Below are 18,212 nucleotides of genomic sequence, written 5' to 3'. Positions count from 1 at the left end.
CCGGGGTACAGGGAGACAACTGCTCCTTGTCTCCGGGAAACGGGGTACAGTCCCCGGGGGATGACTCGGAGCTGGGGTGCCGTCGGACTCGTTGAGGGCTCTGCAACACCGCCGCCCCTCCTCCCACTGAATCGGGACTAAGGTCTGTGGGAAAGGCCCGGGGGCTGCCTCCCACCAAAAGTTGAGTGGGCCAGAAAAGGGGAGGTGGGCATGGGTGGGAAGGAAGGGGGCGTCGCATCCCCCTCAAGCCCTGGAGCATCTTTATCCAGCGTGCCCCTGTGCCCAAGAGGCTCTGAACCCCGCTCGGGCTTCTCCCTCCAGGATACGGAGGCCCGTGCATCCCGGTGCCCGCCCTCGCGCCCCGCCCCGCCGCAGATATAAGGCGCGGGTGCTGCCGTTCCGCAACCCGCCGCCCGCTGCCACCGAGTGCCCCATGGCCGGGCCCGCGATGCTGGTGGCCGCCGCTCTGGCGCTGTGCTTACTGCTGGCGTCCCCCGGCCTCGCGTGGTACAAGCCGACGGCGGGACCGGGGTACTACTCCGTGGGCCGCGCCGCGGGGCTGCTGTCCGGCTTCCACAGGTCGCCGTACGCACGGCGCTCTGAGCCCCGCGGGGGCACGCGATCCCTGGGAGGAGCCGGCACCTTCCGAGAGATGCACCCCAACCTGCGGAGTCTCGTGAGTAATGGGCGCTGCTGGGTGCGGAGCGCTGGAGGGTGCGGGCACCCCCTTATCCATCCCATCTCGTCCCCAGGCCGTGTGCGTCGAGGAGGTCACCCCCAACCTGCAGAGCTGCGAGCCGCTCCCCGATGGCCGCGCCACTTTCCAGTGCAAGGCTGACGTCTTCCTGTCGCTCAGCGCCTCGGACTGTCGCAGCAAGTGAGCCCCGACCCCGGCACCTGGACCCGGCCTGAATGCCCCGGGCACCCATGGGCCCGCCCCCGCCCTGGCGCTAGATGGCACCCAGCACCGCCCATCCATCCCCATAGTAAATGGCTTAATGAATAAATGACTTGCAGCCTCTGGAAGGTGGGCACAGTGGGTGGAGTGGGCGTCTTCTTAGTCTCCACACCCATACTCTGCTCACCTAGACCTGCAGACAGCAGCCAGGTTACCAGGTTGCACGGAGACACCTGTACAGGAGCTCCCAAGAACCACTGCTGGTAAAATGCTGCTGGAAACTTTCTGTGGGCCTCAGGCCATATCAAACCCAGACATCTTCTGGAGCCCCGCATCTGGCTCTGCAAGGCTCTGCTCCATGCCCTGCCTCCTCCCTGCTTTGTTCAGGCAGCTCCTGGATCCTCCTAGGAGGTGCTCCCTGGGTCCCCTACTAGCCATCAAGTCTACCACGCCAGCTCAAAAGTCCTACCTTGTAATAAGCCTCCCCTAAACACCCCACACCAGGACGCCCTCCTGCCTCAAATGCTACATTTCTTGAGGCCTCCCTTACTAGAGGGGCAGCTCTTGGAGTGACTTTCTTGGAACACCCCCAAAACACCTCAAAGTACACAGCATGGGGCAATACTTGTGCCAAATGAATGAATGATAGGCTGGGCCCAGCAAGAGGGAGAAGGCAGCTAGATGTGTGGCTCCGGGGCTGGGAGGGGCTGTAGCAGCGGGGGGATGACAGAGTTGAGAGCTGGGCACACCCCAGCTGAGTCCTGAGTCAGGCAGCTGGCTCCTCCCAGGCCTGGGAGCTTTGTTCATCCCAATCTAGACCCGCAGGAAAGCGGTATCGAAAGCCATGGGTGCTGCCATACCTGGAGAAGGGAGGGGCTGGGCAGGACCATGGCTCCTGAATACAACTGCCTTGTGCCAGCCCAGCACCCCTGCCCCACTCAGGCTAATTCCCTAAATCAGTTGTTGGGATCTCAGTAGGTTGATTTACACCCTGGCCCCCAATGAGGCTGACCTGAGTCCCTTAGCCTGAGCTCTGGCCCCAGAGATCTGGAGCTTGTCTCAATGACGTCCCCCACCCCATGGCCTTGCCATCAGCTGGGCCTCAGGGGACCCAAGGGAGCTGGACCCACCAGCCAGCCCTCTGCTGAGGCTGTGGGTGGGACCCACAATCCTGTTGTATCTGGGTGGGCAAGTCTCCGGAGGCACCCACCTCCTGGACACCCAGGCTCCAAGTCTTCTCTAACCACGGTCCAGCCGGGGGGGGGGGGGGGGGGGGGCTGCCTTGTTGCTGCTGCAGGTTGTCCCCTAGTCCTCACCTTGGAGTGCCACCCAGCAGGGGGTTCTGAACAGGCCTAGGGCTGACTCTGGTCTCAAGAGGAATCCACTGGCTGTGCCTGTATCCCCCCTCGGCCCCCGCCAATCTACAGGAACTGGCTGATCACTTCTGCTGGGGGACTGGAGTGAGAAGGCTAATACCACTGGGTTCCTGAAGTTGGGGCAGGGGTTCGGGGAGGGCGCTGTGCCTCTCAGCTTAGTGTGCTGCCCCTACTGGGAAAGGGAGGAAAGGAAGTGGGGCAGGGGCTGCCCCAAGAGGCTATGTGCACTGACAGTCCCCCCAGCCCCCTTACTGCAGCTGCCCGCACAGGTTCTAGACTCGATCTTAAGAGCCAACAGAAAGGACAGGCCCACCTTCCAGGAGTGAAGGCTGGCCTAGGACTCCCACGGGGCCAGGCCACAGGGTGCTCTGGCCCCATCTGGCCCAGCAGCAGCAGGGCACAGGCCATTCTGGAGAAAACTGAAAGAGGACTGAAAGAACATCCCAGTCCTCACTCTTGAACACCAGAGCCATAAACCACAGCCACTGTGCCCCTCCTTTTCCAAAAAGAGGTGACTGGGGTCAAGCACCCTGCAGCCGCTATACCCCTCCAAGTGGGCCCTGACTTGGGTGCAGGAGACCCTGAGATTCTGTGGACTTGGCCAGGGAGCAGCCCCCAACTCCTTCTTGGATCAGAGAGCTCTATGGGGACTGCAGGGTGTCAGACTCTCATTTTCCTCATGACAGACCCTGAGGCCAAAGACACCCTGTTGGCCCTTGCCTCTCTCCCTCTTTTGTTTCCGGCCATTGTGGGAAGCGGCCGCGGAGCCTGGATCTAGGGCATTTCTTGCTGTGGCCACCCACCTCCTTGTCGGGTGCCGGGGGGGCAGGGCCAAGGTTTTCTGGTCCTGCCCTGCAGGATGGACAGCCTGATGCAGAGCCCCTCCCAGCAGGTTTATTTGGTTGCACACCCCGCCAGTCAGGTACAAAACCAAGAACAGTCTCTGGGGAGGCTGGTCCAGGAAACCAGGTGCAGCGTCTGGGCACCAGGCCCTGGGGCAGAGGCCGCCCATGTGGGAGGTGGCCTGGTCTGCACCCCGAGGAGGAAAGGGGGAAGCCCCCTGGGTCACTGCTCCCTGAAGCTTGTTTGAACTGAGGCAAGGCAAGTGGGAAGGCCACCTCGAGCTGGGCAGTGGAGGGCGTACAGGAGCTTCCCGGGGGGCAGAGGGTGAGCAGCAGCAGGGCCAGGAGGATGGAAGCTGGGTTTTCCATGGCACGCAGGCTGGCACCCCTCTGGCTGAAGGTGTTCCCTGCCCATCTTGCCGGCTGGGCTGCTCCACTGTGCTGGAAGACCTCTCTGTGCAACTCGGCAGGAAGGGCAGGATGGCCTGCTGCAAGACAGGTACCTTGCAAGCAGGGTGACAGGCCATGTCCTCCACACCAGCCCTTCCACAGCTGGGTGGTTGGAGAAGAGGGCACTGCAGCTTTGTTAAAAACTGAGCCAAGCTCTCAAGGCAGGGTTGGGAGAGGGCCAGCCCCTCAGAGGGCCCCTGGCATCCTCCCACCTCTCGTCAGAAGTCACAGTCACTCTCCCTTTCGGGCTGTGCTTCCTGCCGCCTCATGGCCTCCTGAAAGGCCAGCTCCTTGGCTTCCTTCTTCTGGTTCCGGGCCTCGTATTCCAGCCTGGGGGCCAGATGGGGTGAGGTGTGCACCCAGAGCCAGGGCCTCAGTGCCACCCTGTGCCCCCAGCACCCCAGCCACGACTCACCTGTTCTTGATGATGCGCTGGACGATGAGGTCTGTGGTGAGGTCGTTCCCACTGTCAACCTGGCAGAAAATGCCCCTCCTTTTGGGCTCCTGGAGGCCAGAAAGAGGGGAAGGAGGTGAGAGCCCTCCCCTGAACCTTGGGGAGCCTGCACTGCCGCCCTGGCTCCAACGGCCTTTCCCCGCCACCCCCACCATGGTAGGCGTGATCACTTGCGCTCAGTTCCCGCCTCCTTAAACCATGAGGCCGCCAGCAAGGCAGCTGTCACCTCGCCCATTTCCCAGACAAGCATGGTGAGGCACAGGGGCATCAAGTGGCTGGGAAGCACCAGACAGTGGCCACCTCGTGTCCACTGAGGGCCCTCTAGGACCCACCTCGTATGGGTCAGAGCCATCCTTGTCAGGCACGACCTCCGTCTTCCCGTGACACACCAGGTCCACCTGGGGAGGAGGCAGGGGTCAGGGAGCCCTCCCAGCATCACCCTACATGGCTCAGAGCACTGGCCTGGCCCCACTCGGCCCAGGTCCTCCCTGGAAACCGCCCACCAGGACCCCCACCCTCACCTTGAAGTGGTCCAGGAGCTCTGCTGTGACCGAGTACGGGGCCCCAATCACCACTTCAGATACGTACTGGGTGGACAAGAAGCACAGCTGGTCAACTAGGACTTGCCAGGCAGCAGAGTAGGGGCTGAGAGGGGGCATGGTGGAGCCCCAGACTCATACCCCTGGGAGGGTTCCGGGGCGGGTGGGGGGTGGGGTGATGGGGAGGAGCAGCTCCAGCCTGGGAAGGACAGGCTGCTGGTCTGCCCACCGGCTCTCACCCGGCAGGCCAGCACACTCAGGGTCCGCTCATGCAGGTTCATGATGGGGTAGTTCTTCCCCTTGTAGTGGTTGACCTCCTAGAGCCAGAGCAAGGTTGAGTCAGCTGGCAACCTCGGGGCCGGTGTGTTTGTGTGTGTGAGGCTGTGCTCCCTCCCAATAATCCCTCGGGGACGTCTGCCAGTATGGGGAGGCCCTGATGGGAGGCTCTCCCTGGGTTTCTCCCTGGGCAGAGGCCCAAGTTCACCACCTCTTCCTCACTTGTGCCCAACCCCATCCCTGGGAGCCCTTCCAGAGTCCCCACACTATCAGATGCCCTGGGGTGAGACCTGGTCAAAATGCAAGCCAGCGATGACGTAGGGCCTCTCGGCCAGGCCATACACCTTCTCCAGGAAATCCACATGCCCAATGTCTGCGCCCAGGTTAAGGACCGAGGAATCAACACAGAGCAGCCATCCACAGGAGCAGCGGCTCAGTGAGGTCCCCTCCCACCCGCCTGCTCACGCTTCTCCCTGCCAATGGCTGTGTCCCTGCACCCCACCCCAGCTCAGGATCCTCGAGAGTCAGGGAGGCCCCTTGGGGCCCTGGGACCCACTGGGAGGAGCAGACAGAAGACCTGGGGGCAGGGATAAACCCCACCCAATCCCAGAGGATACGGAACAGGTCAAAGGCGCCAGCCACATAGATGACCGTCTCCCCAGGCTGGGGTTCCTTTCCCGAAGCAAACTGGATGATCTTCTGGGATGTCTGAAGAAACTGGGACACCCCCGTCCAGGGGTTCCGCCCCCCGGGGCACTGCAAGCCGAGAACAGACTGGTCAGTGACGGAAGCCTTGCAAGCATGTCCTTTGCCTGTGACCACCCTTGGGCCTGCCCACACCCGCCTGTCCATCTGCTCTGGGAAGCACAGGTGTGGGGTGGAGGGAGCAGGTACAGGGGCGACAGCCAGGACTCCAAACCCCTAGCCACTGCCGGCCACTCGCTTGTTCGCTCTGCTGTTGCTCCCAGGCAGGCATTTCAGGCAGGGATGCTGAGGGCCAGCTGGCATTGCCTGGTCCGCACTGAGACCCTGGTGGGTGGGGCACCTGTGGCTGGCAGGACTGGGGTCCTGCCCTGTGGCCACAGCAGGCACTGCAGCCAATAGCACCTTGGCTCGGCAACTGGCCCGCCAGGAAGAGGCCAGTGGACACAGCCCTCGTGGGGACCTGGCACCCTGAGGCCACCGTCTGGTCACCTGGGAGGAGCCTTCTGAGCAAAGTGTCTCCCCGGCGGGTGTCGGGTGAGGGGGCTACAGAAGGAGAGAGGACCAGGCCACCTGGTTAGAGAACCCTCATTCACACGGTGGCCACTGGGACCGGCCAGCCAGCAAGATTGGCGGTCAGTACCCAGAAAGCAGGGAGCAGGGCAGAGAGCGAGACCCCCTTTCCCCAGGGGGTGGCCTGGGGGTCAGGCAGTGGCCCAGACAGTACAGGAGACACTTACCTTGCCAAAGCTGTCTGCATACTCCCGGTACTCGGAGGACATCTCCTGCACAGAAGGGTACAGGGGTGAGAGGCCTGGCCCTCCAGACGCAGCCAACCCCAGGACCCCAGAGCTTGCTGCTGCAGCGCCCTCTGAGGGGCAAGCGTAGGGTAGGCGATCCCTCCCTCCCAGCCCCACTCTCACCTGGCTGCTGTGGTGCGCCTTGGTCACCAGCAGCATGCGGCCAACGAGGTCTGTGGTGGACACCCCCTGGGTGCGCTTGCATTCTCTGGGGGCAGAGGTGGGGTTGGGGCTCTCATCCTGGGACACACGTACAAGGCTGCCTCCTAAGGGCACCTAAGTTGCCCCACCCAAGAGTAAGGGCAACTCTGTTTGTGGCTGAATCTCCCATGGTCCATCCCTGGCGGCCTTGCTGTGCATAGACCATGCACTTCCTCGCTATTCTTGGCCAGAATAGAAAACCAAGACCCAGAGAGTGGAGGGACCATGGTCATTTTATCAACCAAACGACATGACTGGACAGAACAGGATTATCAAGCCTCAAGTTCGCAGACCATCTGAGGGGGTGGCTCTGATCCTGTTCGGCCTGCTGATGCCCAGGTCTTACCTCACCACACACTCTGCCAAGGGACTCTCAGGCCTTACTTAAGCCCAATTCGAGCTGCCGGCCATGCGGCCTTTTCAAGAGTTACTCATAAAAGCCAGCTCTCCAGTCGAACCCCACGTCTCCACTGCTCTGCAGCCACCTGGGGCCAAGTGGCTCCCGTACTGGGTGACCCAGGTGCATGGTGCCCCCCCAGTCATCGCACCACACCCTCACAAGTCACAGGAAGCACAGGCTGCAGCCCGGACACTGCCCTCACGAGCAGAAGGCGCTCGAGGGGCCCCAGGAAACCCACTCCTCTAAAGATGGGCCAACTAGCAGCTAGAGCTTACCTGTACCTTCCGGCCTGCTTCACTTCCTCGTAGGTGTCCCGGCCATCTACGGTCAGCGTGATGTCATCTAAGGGGTGACAAGCACACGAGAACACAGAATTTAACCCAAAGCCACGAAGACCTCCAGGCCCATACCTTCACTCCAGGCCTGCCCCGGTGTGCGTACACTCCTTTCTGGAGAAGGACCCAAAGCTTCCTCAGACCCTCAAAGGCTCCATGCTCCCCCAAGTGTGAGGCAGCCATCACCTCCAGACACCCCTCTGATAGTCAGGTCCTGAGCTGCTTGAGTCCCCAGTCCCTGGGATCAAGTCCCGTCCACTCACTGCCGTGGACGCAGAAGTCACAGTTGTACTTGTCCAGAGTCTCCAGCGTGGTGACGTAGGGGGCTGCCGGCACCACCTCGTCCACCCACTTGATGGCCTGCACCATCTTGTACCTCTCCTCCTGAGTGAACACCGGGGGGCCCTTATGCTTGGCGATCTCCTCTAGGGAGAGAGAAGAGGGCAAAGGACAAGGTGGGTGACTCCTGGAGGGCTGGCCACAGGCTTGCCGGCCCCTCCCAGCACTGAGCAGGGTCTGCAGCCACACAAAGGCTTGTGGAGGGAGGCTGTCTCTGACCGGGCCCTCAGCCCATGAAGTTCCAAGCAGCCCTGCTGTCCTCTGGTGCAGGCGCTGGGGATGTACCTGCTGGGAACTGCATGCAACCCCCCGCCTCAGTCCATTAAAGTTCCAGGTATAGCCCGGGTTGCCTTTGATGGCTGGGTACTCTGTACTCAAAGGCCTTGGGAATCAGAAAGTGGGTAGGAAGTGGGTGGCATACCCAGATGGATCCACTGGACACCCCCTACACCCAAGCTCATGACAGGATACAAGACGGGAAAGCTGTGGGCGGCCTGGCCTGGGCTGGGGTTAGGGTGAGCCTGCAGAGCTGTGCTAATGGGGAGGATGGCCTAGGCCCGCCCTACCCTCCACCAGGACCTGTGGGGTCTGTCACAGGCACCGGCGTTGGGGGGGGTGGGGGGGGCGGGGAGGAGCAGTGGGCACAGCAGCCCGGCTTACCATCAGTGTGCACACCCACGATGAGGTGGTCACCCATGGCCCGGGCCTGGCGCAGCTGGTTGGAGTGGCCATAATGTACCATGTCGTAGCTGTGGAGAGCACAGGGCTGTCATCCCCGTGTTGGGGGTGCAGCCTTGTTCCTCTGCAGTGTCATCAGGAAGCCCACCAAGAAGCCACCATGGGAACTGCCCACAGGGTCCCAGTTGGGCTTTCAGAGAGAGGGGTGCTCAGTTCTCCTTATCACCAGTCCCTGGGCCCAGGGTCAGATTGAGCAAGTGTGGCTGTGCACAGGGACAGGTCTGGGGACCCTGAGGGCTGGTGAGGACACAGAACAGTCCCTGCTCCCCACACCTGGAACAGCGTTCTGCCCTTGGCTCCCATGGGCAGTCCCTTTAGGGTGTAATATAAACGTGATAATTTAAGGGTACAGTGCACTCTGTACTACCCTGAGACAACCATGCAGTCCCTGGAGCCAACACATAACGAAGTCTAACCAATGATCAAGGGCGATTGCTGGCTTTAAAAGTTCTGCCTGCTCCTCATGGCCTCTGGAAACTCAGTGAGGCTTTGCTCCCTGGAACCAACAACCACCTCCCTGTCACCTGGGGTTCTAGAGCATTCATCCTCAAATTCAGGTCTGGTTAAGAGAGAACGCTTAGCTGAAGGCCACACATAGCACCACAGCTCCACTTGAGTTGTCATGGGGGTGGGGAGACCCCCACTTCTCTGTGGGCTCAGGGGTGGACCCTCATGCTTGCTCTGCTTCCTCCCAGCCTTGTATTGCCTTCTGAGTAGGTGAAGCTGTCCCTGCTTCTCCAGGTGACCAAGGCCACCAGGTATACAGAACCATTCTACTCAACATCACTTGCTAACACCACCACGGTACACCGGGCCCCAACAGATGAGCCTGTGGGGCACAGTACTCTGGTCCTGGGCTAAGGGAAAAGGAGAGTCTAAATTCAGGAGCCTGGCTGGCCTTTGTGCCCATCAGACAGGCTGGGCAGAAGGAGGGGTGCATAGCACAGAATTCAGGGTGGTCCTGGGTCCAGGCCGTACCCCAGTCACTGTGGCCTGCTGGGGGTGGGGCCAGGCCTGGCCAGGGCCAAGGTCAGAGTCCACAGACAGGAAGCCACACCCCCTCCCCAAGGTGACTCAGGTGAAGGCACAGAAGTATGGCAGCCCCGCAAGCTGGCTGCTGAAGCCCTGGGCTTGCTTTCTCTGCTTTCATCAAATAAAGGTCTGAGAAGTATTCAAGGTGGCAAGTTATCACTAGATGTTCACTTTCCTCTTGTCCCCTGGCAGCCTCAAACCTATCTTAACACCACCACTCCCAATTGTCTGGCTTGCCAAAGAGAGAACAGTTTGGCACTGTAACTCTCCTCAGATGGATCCAGGAGCCTGAGGGCCTCACTAGGGTCTTGGCCAATGCCTGCACTGACACTTGCCCAAACACCCACGAGAATCTTCCAGGTTTTGTCCTGGGCAAGCTGGGGACTGGACAGGGAGAACTCTGGGAAGACATTTTGGGTGCACGGCTCCCTCGGAGGAATAGTTCCTAAGGCACTGAAATGATTAAAGTCACCAAGGTTGGACCCGCAACTCTGGCCACTGTTGTGCATAAATCAGGCAGGTGGGACCGCCTGGCTGGGTCTCCCGCTTAAAGGCAAATGTGGGCAAAGGAACACCCAGGAAAGGCGCTCATATAGGGATCCGCAGAAAGCCTCCAGCGACCCTCAGCCGCGCTGCCCGCAGCAACTCGAGTCCAAGGCTTCTTCCGCAGCCTGTGACTCCTTTCTCCCGCCGCCCCGAGCTCGCCGGCGGCCCGATTCCGGCGAAAGCGGCCACAGAGGTCGCCGCCGCACCCCCGCCCCCGCCCCGCGTCCCCCGCCGCGCTCACCAGCCGTCGCACCACACTCGCACGGCGCGCCTAGCCCTCGGGCCCGGCCGCTTGGCGTTGCCCGCCTCCCCGTGCCCGTTCCGGATCATGGCCCGGGGGCAGCGGCGAGACACTGTGCAGCCGGCTCCCGACTCCGAGCCGCCGCAGCCCGCGCACGCACGCGCCGTCACGCGGGCCTCACCCGCCTCGCGCGGCCAATGGCGAACGCCGCCCCACCCCCGGCGCGAAGCCCCGCCCTCTCACCACACATGCGGCCAATGGGCAACCCCACTCGAGCCGGGTTCCGCCCCTCCGCTCCCGGCCAATGACCTGTGTCCAGCATCCCTTAGCGCCCACCTGGCAGAGGGGCGGGGCAGGACCACGTGGGGCGCACCCGCCCCTTCAGGAGTCTCGGCAGGCGCCTGCTCCCACCCACCGCTTCAGGAAGGTAGTCGATGACACGGGGAAGACAGTGCAGAGATGTTTAATAACAATAAAAAGGCCTGCTGAGAGCCAAGGCTCAAAAATCACCCCTTTGCAGCATACTCAATACAGAAAAAGGCTTCTATAAACTTAACGTTTTCAGTAAGAAGTAGTAGAAATTGGGTTGATGCCCCTGAGACTGGCCTGGTGAATGAGGTAAGGCAGCCTTGTGCTTCCTCTTAGCTGGCCAGATGTGAAATAACCGGAGTTCTGTTATCACAGAGGGTGTGACTGCCACCTCTTTAGGAAGAGGCCGCTTGAGCAAGGCCTCCTCCATCATTAGGCTCATGCAGGGGACAACCACAGCAGTGCAAGGGGGCTTCCCACGAGGACAAATGGCTAAACATGTCAGGGTGAAAATGTCACCCCCAGATAATTCTCAGGGGGCAGTCCTGGCATTAATGGTGCCACCTGCCCCTGAATAAGAGTCCCGGCCATTTTCAAAGTGCCATCATTGTCCTTGGTCAAGCACCAGGTTACGTTACTTTCTTCCTTTTTGTGCGTTTGGTGCAGCCTCTGCCAAACCAGCCACCCAGGATGGGGGCTGAGCTAAGTGGTGCACCCCGGTCCCCAGGCCCAGGTTCCTCTCGGCTTCTGCACAGTGACTTGCGACTATGGCTGCCTTCTTCACCAGCACGCAGGGGAGTCGCCAGGGAGAAGATGGGGTCCTGCCACCTACGGAAAGGGAAAGCTGGGTCAGGTGTGCCACGGAGCCCCTCGCAATCACAACCCGCCCCAGGACGGGAAAGCTGACTGAGGTCACCCTGCATCCCTCCCGTGTCTTAACTATGGCTGGGCTGTGTTCAGTGGTAGCTCCAGAACATCTGTGAGAGAGGTAAGTTCCCCCAATAACTCAAAGGCCAGGACCCAGACTAGCCTGTCCTCTGCAGAACTCACTCCTCGTTGGTGATTGAGGGGGCTGTGCACACAGGGGTTGGGGAGGCACTAACCCCAGGAAGGATGAGTCACTAGCCAACCCTGGGCCCCACCTTTCACTCATAAGGCCAGGGACAGGCAGACCAGACCCTCTTCCCCTTCCCAGACTTGACAGGAGGAAAGCTGACTAGGGAGGCGTGGCCTAAACACTACACCGTGACGAGATCATGTGTCTGAGATGTAGAACCACATATTATAAACTTAAGATACAGATAAGCACTGATAAAGAAAATGAGCTAAGTTAATGTGAAAAAAAAAAGTACAGTACACAATAGGCCCACATTACAGAACACCACAAACATAACATACAAGAATTGCCAGGCCCAGAAGGTGAAGGGATCCTTAATTCTTGAACCCTTTGATTAAAAGAAGTTATTGATTTCCCCTATAAGACCCTGGAAATTCACAGAGAAAGAAAGTGTAAACTTTTTACTCAATACACACACCACGTCTAAATTATCACAAATTCTGTATCAAGCCACAATTTGTTTAAGCTTCCCCAAAGTATTCCAGTTCCCCAAGCCAAGTGCACCCAGATCCTGAAGAGCAGAGTTGCTGAGAGCACATCCCTTCAAGGCACCTTCCCGTCCAGGCTGCCTGAGGGGAAGGGGGGACATCCAGGCATACCCTGGCAGATTCCCTCTCCCCGCAGGAATCACACCAGCCAGGACATCTCAGCCAATGCTGGGGCTGGGCCCTGCAGAGGCCACCATGCCACAGTCACGCCTTAGATGCCAGCTGCCACACCTCAGAGCTTTCTCTACACTCAGCTCACAGAGGACGACAGACACGGCCCATCCACACGGGGCAGGGAAGTGGGGGACGCGCCTGTACCCCTCACCTGCTGTAACGGGGGATCTCCAGGCCCAGTTCATCCATGAGGAGCTGCATGACGTCATCACACTTGCCGTGCAGCTTCAGGGCAGCCCAGTCATCCTTCGGGGTCCACTGGGGACAGGAGAAGGTAAGTGAGGACAGCACCTCACTCCTTCCCAACAGCCTGCTGGCCTTGGGCTCTGCTCAGCCAGACCTCCACAGTGGATGACTGTGGGACACAGATGTCCTAGGGATGGCTGGCTCTCCTGTTCTAAGGCCCAGGTCTGAGGAGGCGGCTCTGAGCACCTGAGTTACCTGCAAGTTCACAATGTAGAGCTTGGGCCGCCGGCTGGGGGGCTTGGTCATACACCAGAGGTGTGGATACTTCTTTAGAACCTGCAGGAATGGACAGACGGACAGACGACACACAACCCAGATAAGGAGGCTACAGGAAGATGGGGTCTAAGGTTGAGCTGACCAGATGCAGGCAGGTTCACCCCATTCCCATCCATGGTGCTATCTGCATACCTTTAAGCTGGAGCCTAAACACAGGATGGTGTCTGCTTTGCTGGCAGCCTGGGTGGCTGCCTCCCAATTCAGAGGCTGCCCCAGAGTCCCCCTCTCCCCAAAGTGCACGATGGTGTCCCTGAGTTGGCCTCCACACTTGTGGCAAGTGCGGCCGGTCTGGTGCCGGTGTAGGGCAGTGCGCTCCGTCACATCAAACACCCGCACATACTCCCTATTGGGAGTGCAGGCCGTGCAGACCTGAGGAAAAGTAGGGCCCGTGAGTGGGAGCCGCTGGCCTGCCCAGGCCCGAGTCCCTGAGGGATCGCTCACTTCAATGTACATGTTCCCGTGGAGCTCCGACATGGCTGAGCGGGGCAGCCCGCTTCGCAGGTGGAGCCCGTCGCAGTTCTGAGACACCACATGCTGCACCTGGAGGGGCAACAGTGGCGGTCAGCAGGAGGAAGTGGGGGGCGGCACTCAGGTGTCAAAGCATACCAAACCCTGCCAGTCCCAGAGCCCCCAGCCCAGCAGAAGCTACAACCTTGCACAAAGCACCAAAGGCAAATCCAGAGCAGCAGGCTGGTCGCAGCAGGACCCAGGAGGCTCTGATGAGGAGGGCACCAGGCCCACCCCCAACGACTCAGAAGCACTAGGAGCCCCCAGGAGGGCAAATGTTTGTACCACCTCCTCTTGGCTGAAAAGGGGCTGGGGACCCAGACTGATGCTTTAGGTCCTTGAAGCCCTAGAAGTTGGACCCCTCTCCCATTTGGCAACAGGTGCTTAGCAGAGGATCTCCAGAGACTTCTTACTAGTTTGCCCTGTTATCTAGGTGGTTCCTGAGGTCTGTGGGAAAATGCAAGAGAAACCCAAGAGGAAGGGGCTACCCTCGCGAGCTCAGGGCCTAGGTGGACTCTCTGTGTGATGATGATTCAGCAAATAGGCTGCCCTCTACTCTTGGAATGGAAACACAGGAGGAATAGATGGCAGCTCAAACCAGAATCTAAACTGCTTAGTGGGTGCTCATCAGGGATACCACTGGCTGATAGAGGTAGTATGCAGCTGTCACCTGGGCACCAAGGTGGCCCTCCGGGTCCTAGTCACGGACCCAGTGAGTACAATCAGCCCTCTATATCCGAGGGTTCTACATCCGCAGATTCAACCAACCAAAGATCAAAAATATCTGGGGTGGGGTGGGGTGGGGTGGCGGGAATATTCGGAGGAAAGAAATCTATAAAGTTCCAAGAAGCAAAACTTGAACTGGCTACATACTGGCAAGAATCTACATAGTATTTATACCAGTTTAAATAGCACTGATATTATATTAGGTTTTATAAATACCTCATAGATGATTTATAGTATAGGGGAGAATGTCCAAATTACACACAAACACTACGTCCTTTTTATACAAAGGACTTGAGCATCTGCAGCGTTTGTTATCTAAGGGGGATACTAAAGGATGCCTGGACACTAGCCACCCTGGGCTCTTACCAGCTTCTGCTCATGTAAGCGGGCGATGCTCATGTGGGTGAGGGTTGGCTCAGCCTCACTCAGGTCAGCAGCACTGCCAGGTGGAAGGGAAGCAAAGGTGAGGGGAGTTGCAAGGACAGGTACATGTGCCCCTGTTCAACCAGGTAGGAATGCTGTGCTAGGTTACTCACCTAACACTTCTTCCTTTCTGAAGCAGTGTCCATACTCCATTAGGGCCCCGGTAATCTGGGATAGAGGCTGCCTGCAGGTTCAGAAAGGAGATAAGCCCAGTGAAAAGATCACTGGAGGCACTGATAGAATTCCCAAGAATTTCTCTCAGTACTTCCCAGGCTGGCCCGCAAACTGGTCAATTCGTTCCATAGGCTGAGCATTTCCTAGTCTAACACCCACCCAGATGGAATGCACCCCTAGTGGCTTCTCTGCTCTGCAAGGACCCCAGCCCGCTGTACCACCCCACCCCCACACCTGTTCCAGCTCATCCTTCTAAGCTCCAAGGAGCCTTGTCCATGCTGGGAGCCTCTTTACCAAGTAGTCCAGCCTGGGCTCTGTGGACAGATCTGTCCTCATAGTGAGGGGAAAGACTGATCAGGCTCATCAATGTGTCCCCAGGGTCTAGCCAGTACTCAAGGTTTAGCAGATAGTGAACCCATAAGTGGAACACTCCACCCTCCAAGTTCTCACATCCTGATGCTATAAATGGTTCTTGGCCTACCTTTACAAAGGCCAACCTCTTCAGACAAGATAACCGTTACTGAATTTCCCAAGCTCCCAATCCACTGAAACAGAGCTACCCCGAGGGAAGAAAACAGAGTGTGCCAGGATCAAGGCATCCTGTGCTTCCCCAGGCTGTGAGTGACCTCCCTTGTGGGGAGCCTTGTCTCTTCTCAGGTGCTTAAGCTCAGAAAAATGCCCACCCTGACCAGTAATTCTTATGCACATGGAAAATGGGAACCTCAAACAGTAACACTCAGAGCAAATTAATGTACAGCATACGGTTTTAGTAGCTGCTTACAATTCTTTAAAAAGTGATGTCACTGCTTTCACATGTGCCAGGGTTCCAGGTGTTGGTAAGTTAAAGCGGTTAACATACCTTACACATTCTCGCTATTGGGCCTCTTCAGTCATCCCTGCATGGAGAGTCTTACTTCACAAGTGCCTGTAAAATCTTATCCACCCTTCAAGGCCCAGACTCAATGCCATGCCACCTCCCACAGAAAAATAATCAGATGGGTTTCCCAGCTGAAACCAGAGGGTGTATTTGGATTTCCATTCTAGGGGCCTAGCACAGCCAGCTTCACATTAGTCATTTGCTTATACGGTTTACTATCACCACCTATGGATTCTTGACGGAAATCCTTGCTTATTCACCTCTGCTGGGCCTACATGCAGGTCACACTCAACTTGCACCCAGCAATTAAAGCGCGTGCTATCCACACTATCCAAGCTAGTCACATTCGGCTGCCCAGGTAGTTTCTCTATAAAACTTACCAAAAGCCGTAGCATTTCCCTTCCTTATCTAGGGCACTCTAATGCGTACTGCCTTGTGTTTGTGTTCTACTTACCTTACTTCAACTTTCAGAGTGAATGGGGAATGAGAAGGTAGTTCGGGGCTTAGCTTTGCCCACATAACCTTCGGACAAGCACCAAACCATCAAGTCCTGTTTTTACCACTCTTCCTTTCCTGTTTCTAACTGGGTATAATGCAAACTTCAAATATTTAAAAACGTCTATCCACTTAACGAAGGTCCAAATGGAGTCATTTCGAGTTTCTCTAAAAAAGTAAAGACGCTCAGGAGGTGCTTTTGCAGTAAGCTTTTGCAAATCGGTACCATTGCTTAACAGAATACTGTGTTCAGCGCCGGAGTCAGACACCCAGAAGGGGGCGCCCCCCGCCTGCCCAAGCTCCAGCAGTCCGTGTTTCCCAGGACCTGGGAGCCGATCCAGGGCGCAGTCGTCCCCGCCTCGGGTCCCTACCGTGCTGATCCCCGCGCCCGTGTAGACGACCAGGTATTTGGCATTGCGGACGGCGCTGGCCAGCTCCCGGACTTTCCTCTGCAGCTCCTCCGGGTCGTCGCACACCTGCCAAGACACCAAGGCCGGTCGTGAGCCGGCCCCCGCCCGCCCGCCCTCCCGCGTGCCCGCCCAGCCTGCCCGCGCCCGAGACTTGCCTCCTCCTGCCGCCGCTTCAGGCCCTCGCGCCGCCTGCTCCGGCCCTGCAGCTCGGTCACCAGGTCCTCGCTCTCGGCCAGGAGCCGGCCCTCCTCGGCGCTGCGCTCGGTCGCCGCCTTCCTCAGGATGCGCGACACCTGCAGGCGCGGGGCGGGCGGTGAGGGCGGCGCGGGCTGGGGACGCGGCGCGGGGCGGGCGGCGGCGTACCTGGCGGAGGCGCTCTCTCTGTTGCTCCTCTCGCAACCTCCGGACCCGCTCCGCTGCCTTGCGCTCGGACCGGCTGAGACCCCCGGCAGCCATCGCTCCTGAGGAGACTCGCGCTTCCGCTTCCGCCTCCCGGCAGTCCACGCACCAGCGCATGCGCGCAAGGCCCGCCCCGCCCTTCCGCCCCGCCCGCTCGTTGCCCCAAGGAAACACCTGCCAGTCTCTTTAAAAGGTGTTTATTGATCATATACAAAATAAAGAAAACCTTATATATCACAAACATACACTATGTACAGCAATAAATACCCGGGGCCTGGCCCTGTGCCGCCCCTCCTGGACAATAATTTAGCAATAAATACTGCACAGGGCAGGGAGGGCACGAGGCCGCGGCCGCCCAGGTCAGCCAGGGTGCCCCAGTGAGGCCCTTCCCCACCTGGATCTTCAACAACCCCCGCCCGCCCCGGCAGATCCCAGCGTACCCTCGCCCGCCCCCACCCCCCCACTTCCTGTCTTTAGCCTTAGGCAGGGCAGGTAGGATCTGATCAACTCTGCTCGGCCCAACTTCTCAGCGCCAGGAGAGCAGCAGAGCTGGACACACTGGACAGCCCTTATCCTGCTGCCCTAAGATGCCAGGAGAAGGTTTTCTGTACCCAATCCCGTTTGGTTAAAGGCTTCAGGGACTAGCAGTTTGAGGGGATGTGGAGAGGGTGGGGCTGGGACACAAGGTTGTTAGAGGGGTCCCCCTTCACAGGTCACTAGGGACAGCTCTCCTAACACCCACGTACCAAGGCTGCTGCTCCAGGGTGGGGTGGAAATGTGTGTGACTGGTCCAACAAGTATAGCACATGCTCAGGACACAGACCAGAGCAAGACAAGTTACCAGTCTCCAGGGCACACCCTTGCCTCTTCCCATCAGCTTCAAAACCAGACAGCTAACTGGAAGGCAAAAACCTGCCAGAAAGAATTATTAGGTGGCTTTTGGGGGAAAAAATCGTTAATGTGTTGGTTCCTTTCACCAAACCACAGCCTAAAAAAGTAACTTACAAGATCCTAGAGCGGAAACAGTGCTGCAGGCTGTGGCTTCCCAGCTGTGGACGGAAGCTTTGGCCAACCAGCCACTCCAGAGAAGGAAGCAGCAGTTGACACCATGGGGCTTGACCATCTGTCCCAAAGCAGGCTGCAGTGGATCAGAGCTGCAGGCTCAGGCACCGACCACTGAGGCTGCCGCTGATGGTCAGGGTTGTGCCCAGACCTGGAAGCCTGAACCAAGAGTAGAAAAGCCTCCAGGGAGACCTGGCACCTGGCAGAAACCAGCATACCACCCAGCAGCCACAGCTTCTCCAATGCAGTGAGTGCTACCTGGAGCAGTGGCCAAGAGCCACGGGGAGGGCTCCCTGGAGCCATAACTTTGGGCAGGAGCTGACCTGTTCCCAAAGGGTTCGCCTCTGAAATCTGAGTGTC

At 58.8% G+C, this 18,212-nt stretch overlaps 3 protein-coding genes across 9 annotated transcripts; 1 reads left to right on the top strand and 2 right to left on the bottom strand.

Annotated features, from left to right (window-relative positions):
* Positions 1–130: 130 nt before the first annotated feature.
* On the top strand, positions 131–1,007 carry NPB (neuropeptide B). Its single transcript, XM_069541938.1, has 2 exons — positions 131–676; positions 753–1,007. The coding sequence occupies exons 1-2, from the start codon at positions 434–436 to the stop codon at positions 879–881; spliced, it is 372 nt and encodes a 123-aa protein (XP_069398039.1). The 5' UTR covers positions 131–433; the 3' UTR covers positions 882–1,007.
* A 2,139-nt stretch (positions 1,008–3,146) lies between these two features.
* On the bottom strand, positions 3,147–10,404 carry PCYT2 (phosphate cytidylyltransferase 2, ethanolamine). 4 transcript variants are annotated; one of them, XM_069541929.1, is made up of 15 exons: positions 10,170–10,383; positions 8,273–8,361; positions 7,537–7,698; positions 7,214–7,280; positions 6,461–6,545; positions 6,278–6,322; positions 6,030–6,083; positions 5,453–5,591; positions 5,126–5,208; positions 4,799–4,876; positions 4,542–4,607; positions 4,353–4,418; positions 3,982–4,070; positions 3,779–3,896; positions 3,147–3,604 (listed from the first exon to the last, which is right to left on the bottom strand). In XM_069541929.1, the coding sequence occupies exons 1-14, from the start codon at positions 10,256–10,258 to the stop codon at positions 3,785–3,787; spliced, it is 1,224 nt and encodes a 407-aa protein (XP_069398030.1). In that variant the 5' UTR covers positions 10,259–10,383; the 3' UTR covers positions 3,147–3,604; positions 3,779–3,784. The 4 variants fall into 4 exon arrangements, with proteins under 4 accessions (XP_069398030.1, XP_069398033.1, XP_069398029.1 ...); XM_069541932.1 differs by lacking the exon at positions 6,030–6,083 and having other exon boundaries at positions 10,170–10,386; XM_069541928.1 differs by having other exon boundaries at positions 3,147–3,896.
* A 212-nt stretch (positions 10,405–10,616) lies between these two features.
* Positions 10,617–17,614, bottom strand: SIRT7 (sirtuin 7). Of its 4 annotated transcripts, none has more exons than XR_011246839.1 (10): positions 16,755–16,914; positions 16,547–16,684; positions 16,353–16,457; positions 14,549–14,619; positions 14,379–14,451; positions 13,221–13,319; positions 12,912–13,148; positions 12,699–12,828; positions 12,409–12,515; positions 10,617–11,306 (listed from the first exon to the last, which is right to left on the bottom strand). XR_011246839.1 is itself a non-coding variant. In XM_069541922.1 (10 exons), the coding sequence occupies exons 1-10, from the start codon at positions 16,905–16,907 to the stop codon at positions 11,108–11,110; spliced, it is 1,263 nt and encodes a 420-aa protein (XP_069398023.1). In that variant the 5' UTR covers positions 16,908–17,614; the 3' UTR covers positions 10,617–11,107. The 4 variants fall into 4 exon arrangements, 2 of the variants coding, with proteins under 2 accessions (XP_069398023.1, XP_069398022.1); XM_069541922.1 differs by having other exon boundaries at positions 12,699–12,779; positions 16,755–17,614; XR_011246838.1 differs by having other exon boundaries at positions 12,912–13,319.
* Between the last annotated feature and the right edge of the window lie 598 nt (positions 17,615–18,212).

This window comes from Ovis canadensis, chromosome 11 (genome assembly GCF_042477335.2).
Source record: "Ovis canadensis isolate MfBH-ARS-UI-01 breed Bighorn chromosome 11, ARS-UI_OviCan_v2, whole genome shotgun sequence".
Classification (NCBI taxonomy): Eukaryota; Metazoa; Chordata; class Mammalia; order Artiodactyla; family Bovidae; genus Ovis; species Ovis canadensis.
The sequence above is the reverse complement of the archived record's forward strand: the minus strand, read 5'-3'. Positions and strand labels throughout refer to the sequence as shown.

Bases quoted from the DNA above. Each gene is read 5' to 3' on its own strand.
- NPB (XM_069541938.1), top strand. From the start codon at position 434: ATGGCCGGGCCCGCGATGCTGGTGGCCGCCGCTCTGGCGCTGTGCTTA. The intron at 677-752 runs GTGAGTAATGGG...TCTCGTCCCCAG, and splicing joins ACCCCAACCTGCGGAGTCTC to GCCGTGTGCGTCGAGGAGGT.
- PCYT2 (XM_069541928.1), bottom strand. From the start codon at position 10,258: ATGATCCGGAACGGGCACGGGGAGGCGGGCAACGCCAAGCGGCCGGGC. The intron at 7,281-7,536 runs GTGAGTGGACGG...GTCACCCCTTAG, and splicing joins TGACTTCTGCGTCCACGGCA to ATGACATCACGCTGACCGTA. The intron at 6,323-6,460 runs GTGAGAGTGGGG...CCTTCTGTGCAG, and splicing joins AGGCGCACCACAGCAGCCAG to GAGATGTCCTCCGAGTACCG.
- SIRT7 (XM_069541921.1), bottom strand. From the start codon at position 16,907: ATGCGCTGGTGCGTGGACTGCCGGGAGGCGGAAGCGGAAGCGCGAGTC. The intron at 14,620-16,352 runs GTAGGGACCCGA...CTGAACCTGCAG, and splicing joins CGGGCGCGGGGATCAGCACG to GCAGCCTCTATCCCAGATTA. The intron at 14,452-14,548 runs GTGAGTAACCTA...TCCACCTGGCAG, and splicing joins CAGAAAGGAAGAAGTGTTAG to TGCTGCTGACCTGAGTGAGG.